Below are 18,165 nucleotides of genomic sequence, written 5' to 3' on the forward strand. Positions count from 1 at the left end.
CTGGTGCCTCAAGCAGATATGCTGCCTGACACCGGAATCAAAGCTGGCAGCAAGCACAATGAAAGCAAAACGTGGTGGATCCCGATCCGAAACGTCAACTTTCCTGCTCCTCTGATGCTGCCTGGCCTGCTGTGTTCATCCAGTACCTGGATAAATGTGTTATCTCTGACTCCAGCACCTGCAGCTCTTGCTAATCTCCGAGTGGATGCAGGGGCTGTGTTTCTGGGAGGTGGGCTGTATGAAAACGCTGCCTCCCCCTTCTTGAGGTGTCCTGGAAGGGGATGGGGCCATTATCAACTCAGGCCATTGTCAAGGGGGAAAGGAGGACGTTGACGTGCGCTTTTATGTCATCACGTACAGCCCCCGAAGGAACGTCATTCTCCAGGGCCGCCCAGGCAAACGACAGAAACAGCCGAAACGGCCAGAAAAGCTGAGCGGGTCTGTGGAAAGAACTCAGAGTTAACGTTTCAGGTCCGGTGACTCTTCCTCAGATCGTCTGGCTACTCCCATCCACTCCTCACGTAACTCAGGCCCGCCACTTAACCACGTTGGTCATCGGCACGGACATCTTACCTAGTCCCTGCCCCCTTACGTCACTACCCACGCCCAGTACGTTCACCGTCCCAACGGCCGTGGTGACGTTGTGTCGTCCGCCCCCCCCCCCCCCCCGGGGGGGGACGATGCCCGTGCCACGCCCTCTCTGCCTGTTGTCGCGAGATCTCTGGGCCGCGCTTACCGCGGGGGCAATGGCCGCCAAGCACAATGGGTCGCCGCCGAGCTGCTGAGTCCGGGGGCGCTGGAACAGTGACCGAGCCGCAGCCATGGAGAGCCCAGCAGCGCTGCCGTCCGCCGATCCCGCCGAGTCCGGCCGATCGCCTGACGACCCGAGGCCCGCTGCCGAGGCCGAGCCGCCTGACGCAGCTGTGGCGGTAGCAGAGCTGAGCCAGCTGGAGCGGTGCGGAGTTTGCCGTGAGGCCCTGAGGGAGCGGCAGCCCCGGCTCCTGCCGTGTCTGCACTCGCTGTGTAAGGGCTGTATCGGATCCAGTTCCACCACCCCGGGGGAAGGTAAGGCCCAGAGGGGGCGGAGTGTGTGTGTGTGTGAGAGAGAGAGAGGGGGAGAGAGAATGGGGAGGCTTCGGGGGGGGGCGGGAGAGAAAGAGGAATGACGAGGGTTGGGGGAGGACAGGGGGAGGAGAGGGAAGGGAATGGCTGGTGGATGTTGAGTGTGCGTGGCGTGTGGTGGGGGGTGGTGTGTGGACAAATGGGTCAGGGGAGAGGAAAGATTTGAAGAGATGGCCGGGATCAGGAGGAGAGAGGGATGGAGAAGCAAACGGCTTGGGGTGAGAGATAGCGGGAGAAGGGAAGTGGGGAGAATGTAAGGGAGAAGTGGCGTATTGTGGCAGCAAGATTGATGCGTCGATGGATGGATGATCGGGGCAGTAATACTGGGGAAGATTTTTGGTGGAAAGTGAGCTGGGAGCCTAGTATGGGCGCAGGTGATACTGACAGTGTAAGCTGTGGGAATGCAGAGTGAATGTAGAGTTTTGAGGTTTGAATCGGTGGTATGCGTTTTTAGAGATAGAAATGAAGGGAATCACTGGAGTGGAAAACAGCACTTACAAATGGTAAACAGTCACTAATGAAATGTAGTTGGGTAGGATTGGTTTGAGGAGGTCATTGGGTGTGGTGATTTTATTAAAGCGATGTGAAATAAAGTTGGATTGCACCCAATAACTAGCGCCAGTATGAAGTAAGTGAGTTGCAAACTACAACCCCAAGGAACAACCTACTAAGGCAACTCGACTGATTAATGACTGACTTTCATTTTTACTGAATGGATAGTAAATTGCTGCATTCAAATTCCTGAATGAATCTGAGCACCTACTGTTTACCTTTTGCTGGTTGAGATTTGATCTTGTGTAATGTAGGAAGCAGTGATGCTTTGTACATGCTGCTCTGGAATTTGGAGAAAATAAGTTCTGGTTTTGCATTTGCGCTGCCAGGTCTGGTTGTACCTCTGGTTAATCAGGTTTGAGAATTATCTGTCATTCGTTATAATATTTGGCTGCCTTGACTGGTTTTAATTGTTGTATCCCTATTAAAAACAGTCACTAATGAAATGTAGTTGGGTAGGATTGGTTTGAGGAGGTCATTGGGTGTGGTGATTTTATTAAAGCGATGTGAAATAAAGTTGGATTGCACCCAATAACTAGCGCCAGTATGAAGTAAGTGCACCAGTAGATGCTTTTGGTGTTGCACACGGGTATACATGCATGTTCTTGAACATTAGGTGATCATTTCTATAACTGCTTTTTTTTGTGTTTGTATGTGACAACTTCCTGCACCACTGTGCCCGTGCTGCTTGAAATAAAGCTGATGGTTTGTACTGAGACTTCAGTAACTTCATTACTGTTGGATGGGTTGTCGGCTTAGATACGGTACATCATTCTCTAGATTGCCAGCAAAATGCAGAGCTGTCATATGAATGATGAAAATATTCAATACGGATCTGTATTCTCTATTTATGTAACCAAAACAGAAATGAGTTGTGAAAATGAGTATGTTGCAGGTTGGCTTATTGATAGATGCTGATTACTGTTTTGCTAAGTTCACTGACTTGAGTAGAATTCCTTGTACAGATTATTGGTAGTGTAATATTAAATGGGCCAACACACTTGACCATTGAATGCAGTCTAACATGTTTGCAGGACAGCCGTATGCATTTAAAATAATATGTCCAAGGCTCTTCGTAGGAATTTGATCCAAAAAAAAGTTGAAACCATATGAGAGATAATATGACAACTGAACAAATTCTTGGATTGGGGCAAGTTTTAAATGTCATAAGGAGGATCATAATGGAATTCCAGAACTTGGGACATAGGCAGCTGAGAGCAACTCATGCTGCTGTTAGAGATCCAAGCATGAAATGATAAGTGATGTTAGAGTTAAGTTTAGTCTGGAAATGTTACTGGGAAAAACACTCTACCTCAATGTTTGTGTGGCACCTGATATCTGGTTCAGCATTCTTGGATATTCTAGCCTTGGAGTACCTTTCCCTGAGTTAAAACTAATTGCTACTGCAGGGTAACAGACAACAAAATGTAAGGCTGGATGAACACAGCAGGCCAAGCAGCATCTCAGGAGCACAAAAGCTGACGTTTCGGGCCGAGACTCTTCATCAGAGAGGGGGATGGGGTGAGGGTTCTGGAATAAATAGGGAGAGAGGGGGAGGCGGACCGAGGATGGAGAGAAAAGAAGATAGGTGGAGAGAGTATAGGTGGGGAGGTAGGGAGGGGATAGGTCAGTCCAGGGAAGACGGACAGGTCAAGGAGGTAGGATGAGGTTAGTAGGTAGATGGGGGTGTGGCTTGGGGCGGGAGGAAGGGATGGGTGAGAGGAAGAACAGGTTAGGGAGGCAGAGACAGGTTGGACTGGTTTTGGGATGCAGTGGGTGGAGTGGAAGAGCTGGGCTGGTTGTCCCCTCCCCCCACTGCACCACACAACCAGCCCAGCTCTTCCACTCCACCCACTGCATCCCAAAACCCGTCCAACCTGTCTCCGCCTCCCTAACCGGTTCTTCCTCTCACCCATCCCTTCCTCCCACCCCAAGCCGCACCCCCATCTACCTACTAACCTCATCCCACCTCCTTGACCTGTCCGTCTTCCCTGGACTGACCTATCCCCTCCCTACCTCCCCACCTGTACTCTCCTCTCCACCTATCTTCTTTTCTCTCCATCCTCGGTCCGCCTCCCCCTCTCTCCCTATTTATTCCAGAACCCTCACCCCATCCCCCTCTCTGATGAAGGGTCTCGGCCCGAAACGTCAGCTTTTGTGCTCCTGAGATGCTGCTTGGCCTGCTGTGTTCATCCAGCCTCACATTTTGTTGTCTTGGATTCTCCAGCATCTGCAGTTCCCATTATCTCTGCTACTGCAGGGTTGTGACTTTGCTGATTGGAATATGTTCACAAGTTGACATGAGATCAGGGAATGGGAGATCAGTACTGGAATATCCAGACGTGTGAAAATTATACTTGATCAGGAGGGACTAAGTGCTTTTACAGAATGTCATAGCAATCTACGACTGTTGGATTATGGAACACCAAGCTTGAACTTTGTTCCCTTTGCGTACATGAGTACAGGTTGGCCACTAGCTCCTGTGAAATGCCTTGTAATGCTAGTGTTAAATGCGCCATATAAATGCAAGTTCTGCGCTAAACTATGATTAAGGGTTTTAATTGTGATAGTTCTGGATATTTGATACACTTTGGCCTTTACAACAGAATATGTAAGTAATGTTTAGCTTATTGGCTATGTTTCTGACATAGTGACACCTTTGGTAAATGGCCCTGTTTAGGAACAGAAGTTTAAAATGAATAAATAACAGAAACTCTGTTATGGCAGCACGAGTGGAGAGAAAGGTTTTACATTTTGAGTCTGAAACTCTTCATGACTAGAGAGAGGAAGGTGGAAAAGTGATTAGTTTTCTCCAGAAAAGGGTGGGTAGGAGAAAGGATAAGTTAGAGGATGATGGAGATTAGAGGTCACAGAAGAAAATAGTGGTAAAGGTTGTAGAAAAGAGTTAAAGGTCCATAGTAGGTGGTGGTAGTTTATTTAAGCATTTTAGCAAATTATTTATTTTAATGCTAATGACTCTGTTTCCTTAATGACAATTAATACTTCCTATGTACAAAATAAGTTATGTTCAGTCTTTTAAGAAACAATACTTGGGCTTAATCTGGAGTATTGTTAATTTTGCACATCACATTTTAGGACAGATCACAGCTTTAGAAATAGTATGGAGGAGAATCATGAAAATGCCAGCCAGGTTATGTAGAGAGACTGAAGAAGGTGGCCTTCAGAGCACAGTAGGTTCTGGAGTGGTGGTGGTTGATAGAGCTGTTTTGAAATTAGGAAGGATTTTGATTTAGTAAATAAGGGTAACTGTTTCTGTTGACGCATGGATCAATAAGCAGAATGTACAGGTTTAAGGTAATTGGCCAAGCAGCCAGAGATGACATAACATCGGTATGACAGGTCAGCACAACATCGAGGGCCGAAGGGCCTGTACTGTGCTGTAATGTTCTATGTTCTATAACATGTCATATATTCTGAAGATAAATTAAAATAAGCAGTGATTATTTTTCCTGTTGAAATCGACTGCTTGAAAGAGTGGAAGTGCTCTTTGTAGTAACTTTCATAAAATATCTAACATTTGCAATTTCTTGGGTAAAGAATGGGAAGGAGGCTTGAGGTATAGTTGACCTTGAGAGCAGCTGATCTTAATGTGGTCTCTGGATGCTGTAATCACTGTGTAGTGACCATAGGCAGCAAAGCACAACACTATACCATCAGAACAGGAGCCTTTGTTCCAACAGTCATGCCCGATCCCCTGGGAAAGTGCAGCAGTTGCCTGAAGTGAAAGAACATTGGCCAAATGCAGGCAAGCAGGACAAGTTTAGCTTGAAACTTGGTTGGCCTGGGCAGACTGGATAAACGAGTTTGTTTCCGTGCTGTATGAGTCCGTGACTGAACGAATAGTGAAATAAATATAGATATCATAAGTTTCAGTGGCACTATTATCAGGAGTTCCACAATCTCAAAGCATAATTTATAAACAAATTGTGAAAGCTATGTTGAACAAAGCATTTAAAAAGTTCAATAAGCTGTTTTGCTGGTACAGTTTTGGAAAGTGTCAGATCCTGCAAATGGTGCTCATTGTATATTTCGAGCAGTCACTGTTGAAGGGGCAACAATCATGATCAGCTCAGATGAATTATGTGGCGTTGGGCATAAGTAATTTATGAAATGTTTCTGGTCCATTCTGAGGAAGGGTCGCCATACCTGAAACGTTAAATTTGATTTCTGTCCACAAATGCTGCCAGACCTGCCAAGCTTTTCTAGTAATTCCTGTTTTTGTTTTTGTTTCTGCACGTTCTTATAGTTTGTGATAGGTAGACCATGCATAATACAGAACCAGCCAATGCTTGCAGGACCCAAAGCAAAATATTTACTCTTAAAAGTGATTTGCATTTGGGCAGCACCTGCCAAACAATCAAGTGCTAAAACCCACCAATAACCAATTTAACATTCAGTCAGATTTGTAATGTGGTTCATTTTCACTTTCAATGTGTATTTATATGCAGGAACCTTTTCTCTGCAAACAGAATATGTTCAAGCCTTGCCTTTTTTTGGAATTGCCCTGGAACATGAGAAGCCTGCTGCATCCTGTTGCTTTCGCTGTGGCACCACCTCAACATTTCGTTTTGTCATGGGAATCGATCATTGCCTTCTCCTTTACGAGAATTTGTTGTTGTGTGAAATTTGGCATTCTTGCATTCATTCTGCTGAATACAAGGTGAACAGCTTTGGCAATGGCTCACTTAGCAATGTTCAAATACTGTATCACCAAGTGAACATTTTAATATTATTCGAATCCTATTTCAAAACATGTTATCGAGTGATTTGCTTATTCATCCCAGGTATTTGCATATGAAAAATTGCAATCAAACTTTAGTTGTAATGAATAAATTTGTATTTTGAATAGATGCAGTTGAAAGTATTCCCTACGTCACTCCCTGTAATGAGAATCTTACAGCAAAAGGATAATGGGAAGACATCCTTTGTTTTCGGTTTCTTTTAAACATTTTGTGTTTCACAGCTTATTCTTTCTTCCAGCTTTATCGTGTTGTTTTCTTCAGTTGCCTTCCAGTGGCTAATCCAAATTGCCGTTCTTCATGTGAAAATCTGATTGAGGAGTCCTTGACCATAGTTTAGTCGCCTTCTGTCTTCGTCCCAGGTCCAAGCATGTTTGCTTTGCAGAGACTGTGGGAGGTTTCGGAATACATTGGATTAGTTCCCTCTTTCAGATGGTTGCTAAGTGAGATCAGCAAACTCATATAAATTGGGAATTAAAGATTAGACACTCCGGGAATGTTGTTGACTGCATTTGGGAAAAAGCACATTTTGTTCCCTGAAGGATTTCAGTTATATTGGTGAATTGGGGTTTTGTAATGATGGTAATTTTGTGATCACCGTTATGGATATTGCTATGAATTACAGATCTATTTAATTTCTTGAATTTAAATCACTTGTTTTGTTATAACTGGTGTCTCTAGATCATCAATCCTAACCTTTGGTTTACTGCACATATTTAGTGACTTAACATTTGTCAACTGTATTTCAGCCTTGAACGTAGCTTAACACGTTTGCCTCCTACTTTCAGTGCTACAGTATTTACCTTTTATTTCCTTTGAATCTTTTAGTGTGATTGTAACTGTTTAGTTTGTTTTCAAAAAGAAATAGAAATACCAAGACAAGTGAAAGTTATGAACAATTAGTACAGTTTGGGAACTTTTAACCTCTATCAGTGGTTAAATTACCTGATTCACTGTGTATACTGCACTTGCCCTGTGGGTCTCTTTAAGTTGTAGAGGAGGTGGAACAGTAAGGATTCCTGGTCCTGATCATTTTGAAAGTACCCTGGCTGGGTGCCATTGTATATACACAGGTTTTGTCTCGTACAATGTTTGGGGCATCTATCGTTGTTTGCTTTCTTGTAAAACCGTCATGAGTGGCTTCAAGGTTGAGGTTGTGAAGATGGAGTGCAATTGGATGTTTTTATAATTTGATTAGCCTTTTCTTTAAAAAAAATTTAGCACAGATCTTGAGTTTCTGGAACCTAAAATGCACTGCTATTAGTATTTACTAATGGCTTATGATTGCAATGTAATTTACGTAAGTAAATTGGACTAATTGGAATATTGCTTGCCATACAATGTATGAGTTAGTTTCTAGCTTTTCAGAAACCAAAGTAATGGTGCAAATGGGAGAGGCTGTGCTAATTAGGCTAACTTTGCTAATGTAATCTGAGTTTTAGATTGTGTTTTGAGCTTCCCACTTGCCTAGTCCTTTCTTGAAATAAAATGAATCTTTAATATCTTAAGAAAGATTTTCTACCCTTTTATAACAAAGTGACCAAGTTATTACAAATTATATTGAAATGCTCATATTTGATACAATATTGGGATATAATTGAGGTTAATTAGAATAAAACATGCTGAATGACAAAAGCTGAGAGTATGGAACATATGTAAATACATCTAATTAACATAATTAATGTTTCAAGTTTTATAGAGCAAAGCGGAAAATGTAATTTTAAACCCCATTTGCTTGTGCAATTATGTGTAATTTGCATCTGATATTCATAGTTCAATCTAAATGATATAATTAGTATACACACCCAAATTTCCCAAGGATAAAATGTGGCCTTCAAGAATGTTTGTCTTCTAATTAACCTAATTTAAAAATGCATATCAAGATTAATTAATTTAGAGTTTGCTCTATAAAAGCTTCATTGTAAGTGTAGTGATCATGATCCCCACATGCTGCAGTTTTGACCAGTGGGTTATTTTCTCCACTGGCTACATGCGGTGTACAGAATATGAACATTGCATCTGTCCATTGTTGCACATTACTAACAGCGTGGGTGGATGCAGTATCTGTAACTTACTTCAATTTTCAGTGTGCCACTATTTCTGTTTTTACTTTCTCGCTTGCGCTAACCCTTGGCCCAAGTTGCTGTCTGTATAGTTCAATTCCCACTGCTCGATATCATTTATTGACTTGTGTAAACATCTAATGGCTTTACAAGATCATAATGTAATTGAGAGACTTGGATGCATTTGAGTGGTTTGCCAGTATACTTTGGACTGAGTTTATTATCTGAAAATGGCTGTTGCCAGACAACTTTCGACTGTCTAACTGTGAATGTAGTGCCTGGCTCTTGCTAAAAGTACAAGCTGGTATAACATCTGACTGAAAACTGCTTTTTTTGAAGTTGTGCAAGTTTGTTATAATAAGTAACAGCTTATTTTGATTTGGGTCCTGGGGGATCAGGAATATACCAGTTGGGAATTTTGTTTCTGACAGTGCTGCAAATGATATTGGAAACTGAATTTTTCTGAGAAGAGTTGGTCAACGCAAGTGTAAAGTAGCAGTCAATTGCAGAAGCACTAATCTGGCATTATTGGTTATTATGGGATATTTCAACTGCCAGAAAAGGTATGTATAGTGTGGCAAATGTTAGGAGCGTAGATTTTAGATTAGATTAGAATAGATTCCCTACAGTGTGGAACAGGCCTTTCAGCCCAACAAGTCCACACCCTTTATTAATTTTGTGTCAATATATTAATCCTTATAAGGACTTTCCTGGTTGTGTTTGGTCTTTGGTCTATGATAGTAAGAAATATCTTGCATCTGAAGATGTAAAGTCTGTATGGATGGAATAACAAAGGGAAAATGATGATGGTGGGAATAGTTTACATGTCCCTAACAGGATCTGTACAACTGTAGCTACTCTCTCTTGCCCCTCCATTGTTTCACTCAACCTGTGTCTGATTGGAAAAACACTCATTTACAAAGAACTTAAGAATTCTACAAATTTTGCTATTGCTGGGGCAGCAACATAATGCCTAAACTGCTGTAAACTCTGGTTCTGCTGTCACAACTCGGGCTTTAATATTTTAGATGGGTTTTTCTTCCTGCTGTACTTGTCACCTTTCCACCACTTCCCCTTTAAACTTTCACCTTTGTTTGTGCATGTGTGCTTGATGTCATGTTTTATTATTTTATCTTGGGCTTACAGGAAATAAGATTCCTGTCCCCTCCCTCACCTCCACCCTCACCAAGGAAAATTCAGAATTGGAACCTGCATTTTGATCTTGTTTTGTTTTAAATTCATGTACTTCAATAGTTAGAAATTTTCGAATGAGATTACAGATATTGAGAAAATTGCAAAACCATCTGCTGGGTAAAGGTTCCAAGTTTCCTCAAGCTCTGTCTTCTCACATCAACGATGCATTAAGTTGCTGGAAAATGGCACTTTAATCTTCAGTGTGTGTCCTGTGACCAAGGCAACGAGTTTGTGCTTTCACAAGAACAAATTAAACCAGGGCTATAGTGTTGAAGAACTGATGCTGACAGCTGTTAAGCTGGACATGATAAAGAGTGCTGAGTGGAACTGTGGTGAGTGAGGTTTATCTTTTTAACTCCTACCATGTACTTGAGTTTAACAACATCCTGCATGTCTTTCTTTTCACCAGTTTTATTCTTTTCATTGAAGCTGTTCTGCAGTTGGGTTCCACATATTGGCCGAGTATCTGATGCTTTATTCGTATTCCTGGACAGTGAATGTTGGCAAGTTGGGCTTTTGTGGGGAGTTTTACGACTGGGTGGAAGCCTGGTATTGACCCATAATGAATTTCCAACAGCAGACAGAATCAGCAACTGCGTAGATTTTGGTTCTTGCAGCTGTCTTTTTCAGAAATATTGAGGTTACTGCATCACACTCTATTGCCACTTTCATGAGAAGTAACTAATTCCACACAGTTTGCGAATCAGGTCCAAGAGTTCATGTCTTTATATCTTGGTGAACAAGCTTGTCTAGTGATGAGCTTCCCCAGTGGCACAATCAGAACGGCCTTTCGTTTTTGGACTTGAAGCAAATTAAGAGGTTGGTGGGATTTTTGCATTATGATATTGTGTGGGGTGCATTTAACACACAATTGTAAGTTATGGTAGTTCTTACCTCTTCCTCCTCAGCTGAAGTTCTCCTTTTAATTCAATTCATTTATCTGTTAAGTTGTGAAGTCCAGGCTCAATATCCACTGTTACCTTTGAGGTTTGAGATTGTGGGTCTGTATTGTTAAATTTATGGTAAATGAAGGGAGGGTGTCATGTGATATGTTATGCTGTTTGCTTGATGATAAATCTAGATGTAGTAGAGATAATAGGAACTGCAGATGCTGGAGAATCTGAGATAACAACGTGTAGAGCTGGATGAACACAGCAGGCCAAGCAGCGTCTCAGGAGCACAAAAGCTGACGTTTCGGGCCTAGATGTAGATGTATTGATTGGCTTGCAGATCAAGAGAAGGATTAGATTATTTTACTGAGCAAGTACAAGATATTTATGCTGGGAGGCAATGGCAGCAGTATCTGAGTGTAACATAAGTAGGCTGTATTACTCCCAAGTTATAAGAAATTATAAATGATTGTGCTGCCAATCCATTTATTTCCAAAACGAAAGGGAGTTGGGATCAAAGATAGCTAATTGACATTATTGCTGGATGCACGGCTTCACGTTGCCATGGGAAGAGGGCAGAGAAAGTCATTTTGCGATTGAGTTGCAGGCTTTCTTCTAAAATCACTTAGCTTACGACAGTTTGGGTGAAGCAAGGAGCAGGTTTTAGAGGCAATCAGGCCAAATCTGAAGCAGGGAGAAATTCTGTTATTCACCGCACAGAATGGAGGTGGATGCTTGTGCCCTGATTAAAAAGATTGAGCTTGCAAGGTTTTGAAAGAGGCTAAAAGATTCACCAAGTTATAGCTAAAGAGAAAAAAACTAAGTGTAACCCTTACATTAAAAGTGAGTTTTGGCATCAAGGTACTTGTTTTAGGAGAGCGAAAGAAAGTAAACCATCAGGAACTGAGAATAATTCTAGACTGGTTCTTGGAGAATGAAGTGTCTACTTGGGTAATGGTAAAATCTATCATTGTAGGGGTGATTTTTGATTGTGCTGTGTTCAAATGGTGAAACTTTTAGATTGAAATAAAAGTTCCTTATAAACCAAATTGTACTAATTATTGTGCTATTTAGCCATTTGTAACAGTTGGTGTCTCTTGGCAGAATTGAGTTTGCGATTAACTAGCTTACCATCATACAGTAGAATGTGATCATCCTGGAAGGGGTGTGGAGGAGAATCACCAGGATGTTGCATGAATCGGAGCATTTTAGCTATGAAAAGCTGGATAGGTCGAGTTGTGACCTGCTTGAGTGTACAAGCTTTGCCTTAGTTGAAAGCTTAAGAACAGAGGGCCTGATTTTAAAGTGGAACGTAGGTTGAGAGGGGATTTGAGGAGGAAAAATTCACTTAGAAAGTGGTGGCAATGTGGAGTGTATCTGAAAGGGTAGTAGAAATGGAAGCCTCTCAACTTTTAAAAAGCAGGTGAATGACCATTTGAAATATCATAACATTCTAAGCCAAGAGCCAAATGCTGAAAGTGGGATTAGTTTAGTTAAGTTGGCATAGTTATGATGGACTGAAGGCCTCTTATGTGCAATGTGGCTCTATAATAATGTCAATAGAGCTAATAGCATTTTGAATCAAAAACTGTGTGTGTAATTAGCAGTATGATTGACAAGTAGTTGGTGCCTTCAGGAAGGATGATATTTGGTGAAGAAAGCAGCACACGCACACAGTTGCTTGAGATGACTTTGTGTTTTGTAATAATATGTAAGCTGTTGTTCATGCCCATTAGTTATAGTAGTTCACAAAATAGCTGTTTAAAAATGAGTGGAGAGTTGGCTTACAGTCCCACAATGGATTCAAATATCCATGCTTTCCCTGTTAGATTTGAACTGAGATCCTTGGGCTGCGCACAAATTCGTAATTTCATATTCCCATTAATTTACTGGCACTTTGAGTGCCCCATCTCACTGTTGCAGGGATTTTGCATTTGTTTTCACATGAAACCACAATACTTAAATGCCCAGGCACACTCAATTTAAACAGATAAATCTTTAAATAATAAATACTCTGTAGGAGTGAATAAAGTGTGCTGGATTGTCTCTGTGCAGGGAACATAGATGGCTCATGGGAAATAGTTTGAATAACCTGCTATAGAGGACAGTTCACTGTGAAAACATAAGGATCTTAGCATCTTAAAACACATGTAAGATTGTTCTGGGACATTTGTGGAATTATTTACTTACAAATTGGCTGAAGAGTGAGTGCACACCACTAGAACATCAATGCAGGATGCAAAGGTCAAGGCAAGGGTTTAGAACAAATATACCGGCAGGGTTGTTGGTTAGTACTGAGAGCTACTGAATAACCTGGAATGGAACAGTAAATTAAACTGCCTTATTTGATCTCTGGTCCATATTTTTTTTCTGCAGTAAATGTTTATGACTGATTCAAAACCTTATGGAATAAATAGTGAAGAGGGTTGTTTGGCCCATTGTGCTTGTGCCAGTTCAGATATCCAAAAGGCATAGCAGAAATTAGGCCATTCAGCCCATTGAGTCTGCTCTGCCATTCAATCGTGGCTGATAAGTTTTTCAACCGCATTCTCCCACTTTCTTCCTGTAACCTTTGATCTCCTTGACAATCAAGAACCTATCTATCTGTCTCCACAGCCTTCAGTGGCAGTGAGTTCCACAAGTTTGCTATTCTGGCTGAAGATATTTCTCCTATCTCCATTCTAAAGGGTCTTTCCTTTACTCTAAAGCCATGCCCTCTGGTCCTAGTCTCTCCTGCCAATGGAAACATTTTCCCAACATCCACTCTGTCCAGGCCATTCACTAGTCCTTAAGTTTCAATTAGATCTCTCCTCATTCTTCTAAATTCCGACAAGTATAGATGCATAGTTCTCAAACATTCCGCATATGGTAAGCTTTTCATTCCTGGGATCATTCTTGTGAACCACCTCTGGACCTACTTCAGGGTCAGTACATCTTTCCTGAGGTGTCGGGCCCAAAATTGCTCACAATACTTTAAATGTCCAACTAATCCCACTCGAGTCCTGAGATGGGTGACCCCATGGGTTTGCCATTGATCTGTTTGTATACTTGACCATCAAAGATGAAGTGTGTGGTGAGGCACAAGTTTGTTAGTCATTGCTGCTGGAGCTGCTCGTCTGTGTTCCTGCTTCCTCTGATAATGTGGCCAGTGTTTCTTTGGCTAGTGGGATGTCACTTGACATTTATAATGCTGTGACGTCAAAAGATACCATAATCTCATCATTGCAGATTTTTATGTTCTTGAGGGTATTGTGGAATTTTTGGGTTGAGTGGATGGGACGGATTGATCCGTCGACTAGGTGTTTGTGTTGTATACCCGTGGCCAGTTTGTGTGAAGGTGTGTCTAGTAGGGAGACAATGTGTCTGAAGGCAATGTCTGGTTTGTATACTTTAGGGAGTCGATGGAAGCAGGGGTGTTCGTGCCTTCTGGTTTCATTCTTATGTCCTGCATTCTTTAGTCTCTTTGATTTTTGGGTGACCTTATTTCCTAACTGTGATGTTGGGTCTGTTGCCACCTTTGGTAAGTGTTTGTATCAGTGAGCAATGCCTGTGCTTTCTCAACGTAGTCTGGTTTGTTCATGGTGACAGTCATGCAGTCTTTGTCCGCAGGTAGGAATATAATGTTCCTGTCTTTGAGTTTTTCTGGTGTTTTTTTGTCTGAAATGTTAAACGTGTCCCATTTGTTCCCTCGGCTTAGTGTGGGGATTATAGTTTGTCAGGTGGCTTGTTGTGTTTTAATGTAGTTTCCAGGGCTGCCATGAAGCCTTTAATGGTCAAGTATACAAACAGATCAATGACATACCCATGGGATCACCCATCTCAGGACTCACTACAGAGGGAGTCATGCAAAGACTTGAATGCACTACCCCCCCGCCCCCAACCCATTCAACCTAAACTTGGATCTAGTATGTAGGACGACACATTTGTCATCATTAAATTGTGACTGAATAATTTGTTAGCTTTTTGAAGAAGTTCAACCTAGAATTAATGGAGAGATACCAGTTGCCGTGTTGTATTTGGACTTCCAAAGGCAGTTGACAAGTTACCTCTCAAAAGGTTAAGTTGTAAGAGCCGGTGGTGTTGAAGGTAGTATATTATTGTGGATAGAGGATAGGCTAATGAGCAGAAAACTGCAAGGAGATAAAGGGTTATTTTTCATGTGGTCAACCTGTAATCAGTGGGGTACCACAAGGAGCAGTGCTGGAACTGGAACTGTTCATTCATTATTAATGACTTTGGAGGATGGAAATGAATTGTACTGTTGCCAAAACTGCAGACAATCCAAAAATAAGTGGAAAGGCAGATTGCAAGAGTGATACAGATAGTTTGCCGGGAGGTATTGGCAGGCTAAATAAATTGACAAATGGAGCATAATATGGGGAAATATGACGTTATTAATTTTTGCAGGGAGAACATATTATTTAAATGGAGGAAAACTGCAGAAAGCTGCAGCTTCGAGGGACTAGGGGGTACTTGTGCATGAAACACAAAGCTAGCACACAGGTGCAGAACAAGAAGGCTAATAGAATGTTGACTGTTCTTTCAAGAGGGTTGGAGGATAACAATAGGGAAGCCTTGTTACAACTGTAAAAGGTGCTTGTGAGGCCACATCTGGAGAACTGAGAGAAGTTTTGGTCTCGTTATTTAAGGAAAAATATAATTTAATTGGAGACCATTTGGAGAAGATTCACTAGAATGATCCCCAATATGGATGGATTGTCTTATGAGCAAAGGCTAAACAGATTGGGACTCTGACTGGAGTTTAGAAGATTGAGAGATGATCTCATTGAAACATACGGGATTCCTAATTAGCTTGATGGACTAAATGCTGAAAGGATATTTTCCCCTATCGGAAAGTCTAGGACCAGAGGGCAGAGTCTCAGAATAAACAGGTGCCAATTTAAGACTGAAATCAGAAGGAATTTCTTCTGAGATTTGAGAGTCTTTGAGACCCTGCCTCGAAGCTGTTGGGCCAGAGTCATGTATATTTAAAGGTGAAATTCTTGATCATTAGGGGAATCAAGGATTAAGAGGGAAAATGCAGGAAGGTAATTATGAAGAATGCCAGATCAGCCATGATCCTAACGAATGGCAGTGCAAGATCGAGGGGCCAAATGGTGTACTCTTCCTATTTCTTATGGTCTAAGACTAAAGAAGGCATATTGAAATTGTGTGGGGTTTTAGTGATCCCATCCATGTAGAACAGCCTACAGTTTAGGCCTCCTTATTTCAGGTGTGCATACTTATCTTCAGTGTGATGCATTAATTGGAGATAGGAGGGTTGTCTGAAGAGAGGAGATTGGGTAAAATGGGCCTGTCTATTTGGAGTTTGGAAGAATGAGAGGTGATTTCATTAAAATGTATTATATTCAACATCAGCTGGATGCTTCTCCTGGCTACAAAGTCTAGAATTTGAATGGTCATAGTTTCAGAATTGGGTTTTGGCCATTTGGGACTAAAAGGAGACGTTTCTTCACTCGGGGTTGTTAGTGTTCGGAACTGTTTACCCCAGAGGGTTATGAAAGCTGAACTGATGAGTTTCTTCAAGTTAGATTTCTTTTGACCTCTTTTTAAGAGGATGAACAGATGTGTGGATCTGGCAGGAAAATGAAGTTGCGATAGAGGTCACCATGAATGGTGGAATTGGCTTGAAGAGGTTATGTAGCATTCTCTTCTTTTTGTATTATCTTTCTGGTTGTGCAAGGCATCTTCTCAATTTACATTACCATGGTCCTGGGTAGGTGCTCTTCATGTAAATTTATTTGATATCTAGTTAAATGCCAAAACAGCAATAGATCTCTAAAATTGTAATATGATTATTGTTGGAGGAAAAAAACAATTCCCTAAGAATGTAACCAGAGTTGAAAGTGAGATTTAACTGAACAAGGCAAATGCACTAACATGATTACTCCCTAGATGTACTTACCAAAGAATACATTAGCAACACACTAATTTGAAATGGCAGGCACCACAAGTACATTTAATGATTTTTAATGTCTTTGATTTGGATCCAAGACAGACCTGAAATAAAATTCCTCAAATATGTATGGTGTTTATGTAGAGCTGATCAAAACACCGGACTTGAAATAAGACCACATGATGTTTATTTTCTAAAACCAAAAGCTCACTAGACAAGCTTGGGCAGTCACAAGCCCATTAATCTTAGCAAAGTCATTGACATTGACAGACCTCACCTGTGTATGATTGTGTATGTCAACATGACAAACTGGTTGATTTTTAAAAAGCTGAATAATCTTGCAGTGGGTCATGTACTAAGTTGCGTGCCTCGAGAACTCATAACACTTACTTCAATTTGCATAAATGATCTTGATTCAGAAATAAAACATGGTTTGGATAAAAATATCCTGATTATGCTGTGAGAGAGAGAGAAAGAGACTGTCACGTTTAACGCAACCAAGGAACTATGTAAGGCTGTAGGTATTTGTATGTTTGAAGAGCTGTCAAAAAATATAGATGATGCAGCGCAAGAAAAAAAAGGACATTAAATGAAAGATACTTGCTAGAGGCACAACTGAAGGTGACTTAGAGTTATTGAACTTGTTAGATTGAAATGAGAATCAGGCTATTTGCTCAGAGATAGTAAGAACTGCTGATGCTGCAGTCAGCAGTAACACCATGTGGAACTGGAGGAAATACAGCAGACCAGGCAGCATCAGAGGAGCAGGAAAGTTGACTTTTTAAGTTGGGGCCCTTCTGAGTTTCTGAAGAAGGGTCCTGATCCAAAACATCAACTTTCCTGCTCCTTTGCTGCCTGGCTTGCTGTGTTTCACCAGCTCCACTCTGTGTTATCTCAGACTATTTGCTATTTTGTAATGTGTTCTTAGAAATAATGACCTGTGGCCCCCTTGCTCTGCTTAAGTGTGATTTGATTTGTTACTTTACTAGATAAATATATTACTTCATAATTATTGTCATAACCACTGATGTGTATTTTTTGAAAAGAAACGTCAGTAGTATCACAGTATTATTTCCTTCAATAAAAAAAGTTTGTTTAGGAAGCGTGGCACAGTTTTATTGCATTGACCTTGAAATAATTGATTTATGACAGAACCATTCCAGGCAAAAATTCCTCGAGGCTTATTACTTCAGGGTAACTATCATTGTTTTACTCGTCTTTGGTAAATGATGAAGCTCCTACGAGATAGGGTGGAACATTATCTATTATTTGCTTTTATGAAGGGCCTTTAATGTAGAAAATTTCCCAAGGATCAGAAAAGCAGCAAACAAATGGATGGATGGTGAGCTCAGATAGGACAATATGTCAGATTGGTTTAAGAAGAAGTTAAAGGTGGAAATAGGCTCACAGAGGGAATTTCCTCTTTGCAGGTTGCTGAAGATTTGATTTTATATATTGGTGTCACATGTACCAAGATGAAGTGAAAAGTGCATGCTCTGCAGTGGGAAGTATAGATGGAGTCAATGTACCAATAATTGAGCCAATGATTACACCAAAAATAAGTTGGAGCTGTGGAGAGAACAGATTGTGGGATGTAGCCAGGGTAAAACAGAAAAGATTTGAAGGCCAGGGTCAGCATTTTCAATTTATTTGGAAGTGGGGCCATG

General features: G+C 41.3%; 1 protein-coding gene across 3 annotated transcripts in view; it reads left to right on the top strand.

The window, feature by feature from the left end:
- Positions 1–697: 697 nt before the first annotated feature.
- The window catches only part of LOC125447222 (transcription intermediary factor 1-beta-like), a 97,477-nt gene continuing 80,009 nt past the window's right edge, over positions 698–18,165 (top strand). For 2 of the 3 annotated variants that reach the window (XM_048521461.2, XM_048521462.2), the window contains exon 1: positions 699–1,065. In XM_048521461.2, coding sequence (XP_048377418.2) covers positions 822–1,065 — 244 coding nt within the window. In that variant the 5' untranslated portion in view covers positions 699–821. Of the gene's footprint in view, positions 1,066–18,165 lie in introns of all 3 variants that reach the window. The other variant, XM_048521460.2, reaches the window with a different exon arrangement.

This window comes from Stegostoma tigrinum, chromosome 38 (assembly GCF_030684315.1).
Source record: "Stegostoma tigrinum isolate sSteTig4 chromosome 38, sSteTig4.hap1, whole genome shotgun sequence".
Classification (NCBI taxonomy): Eukaryota; Metazoa; Chordata; class Chondrichthyes; order Orectolobiformes; family Stegostomatidae; genus Stegostoma; species Stegostoma tigrinum.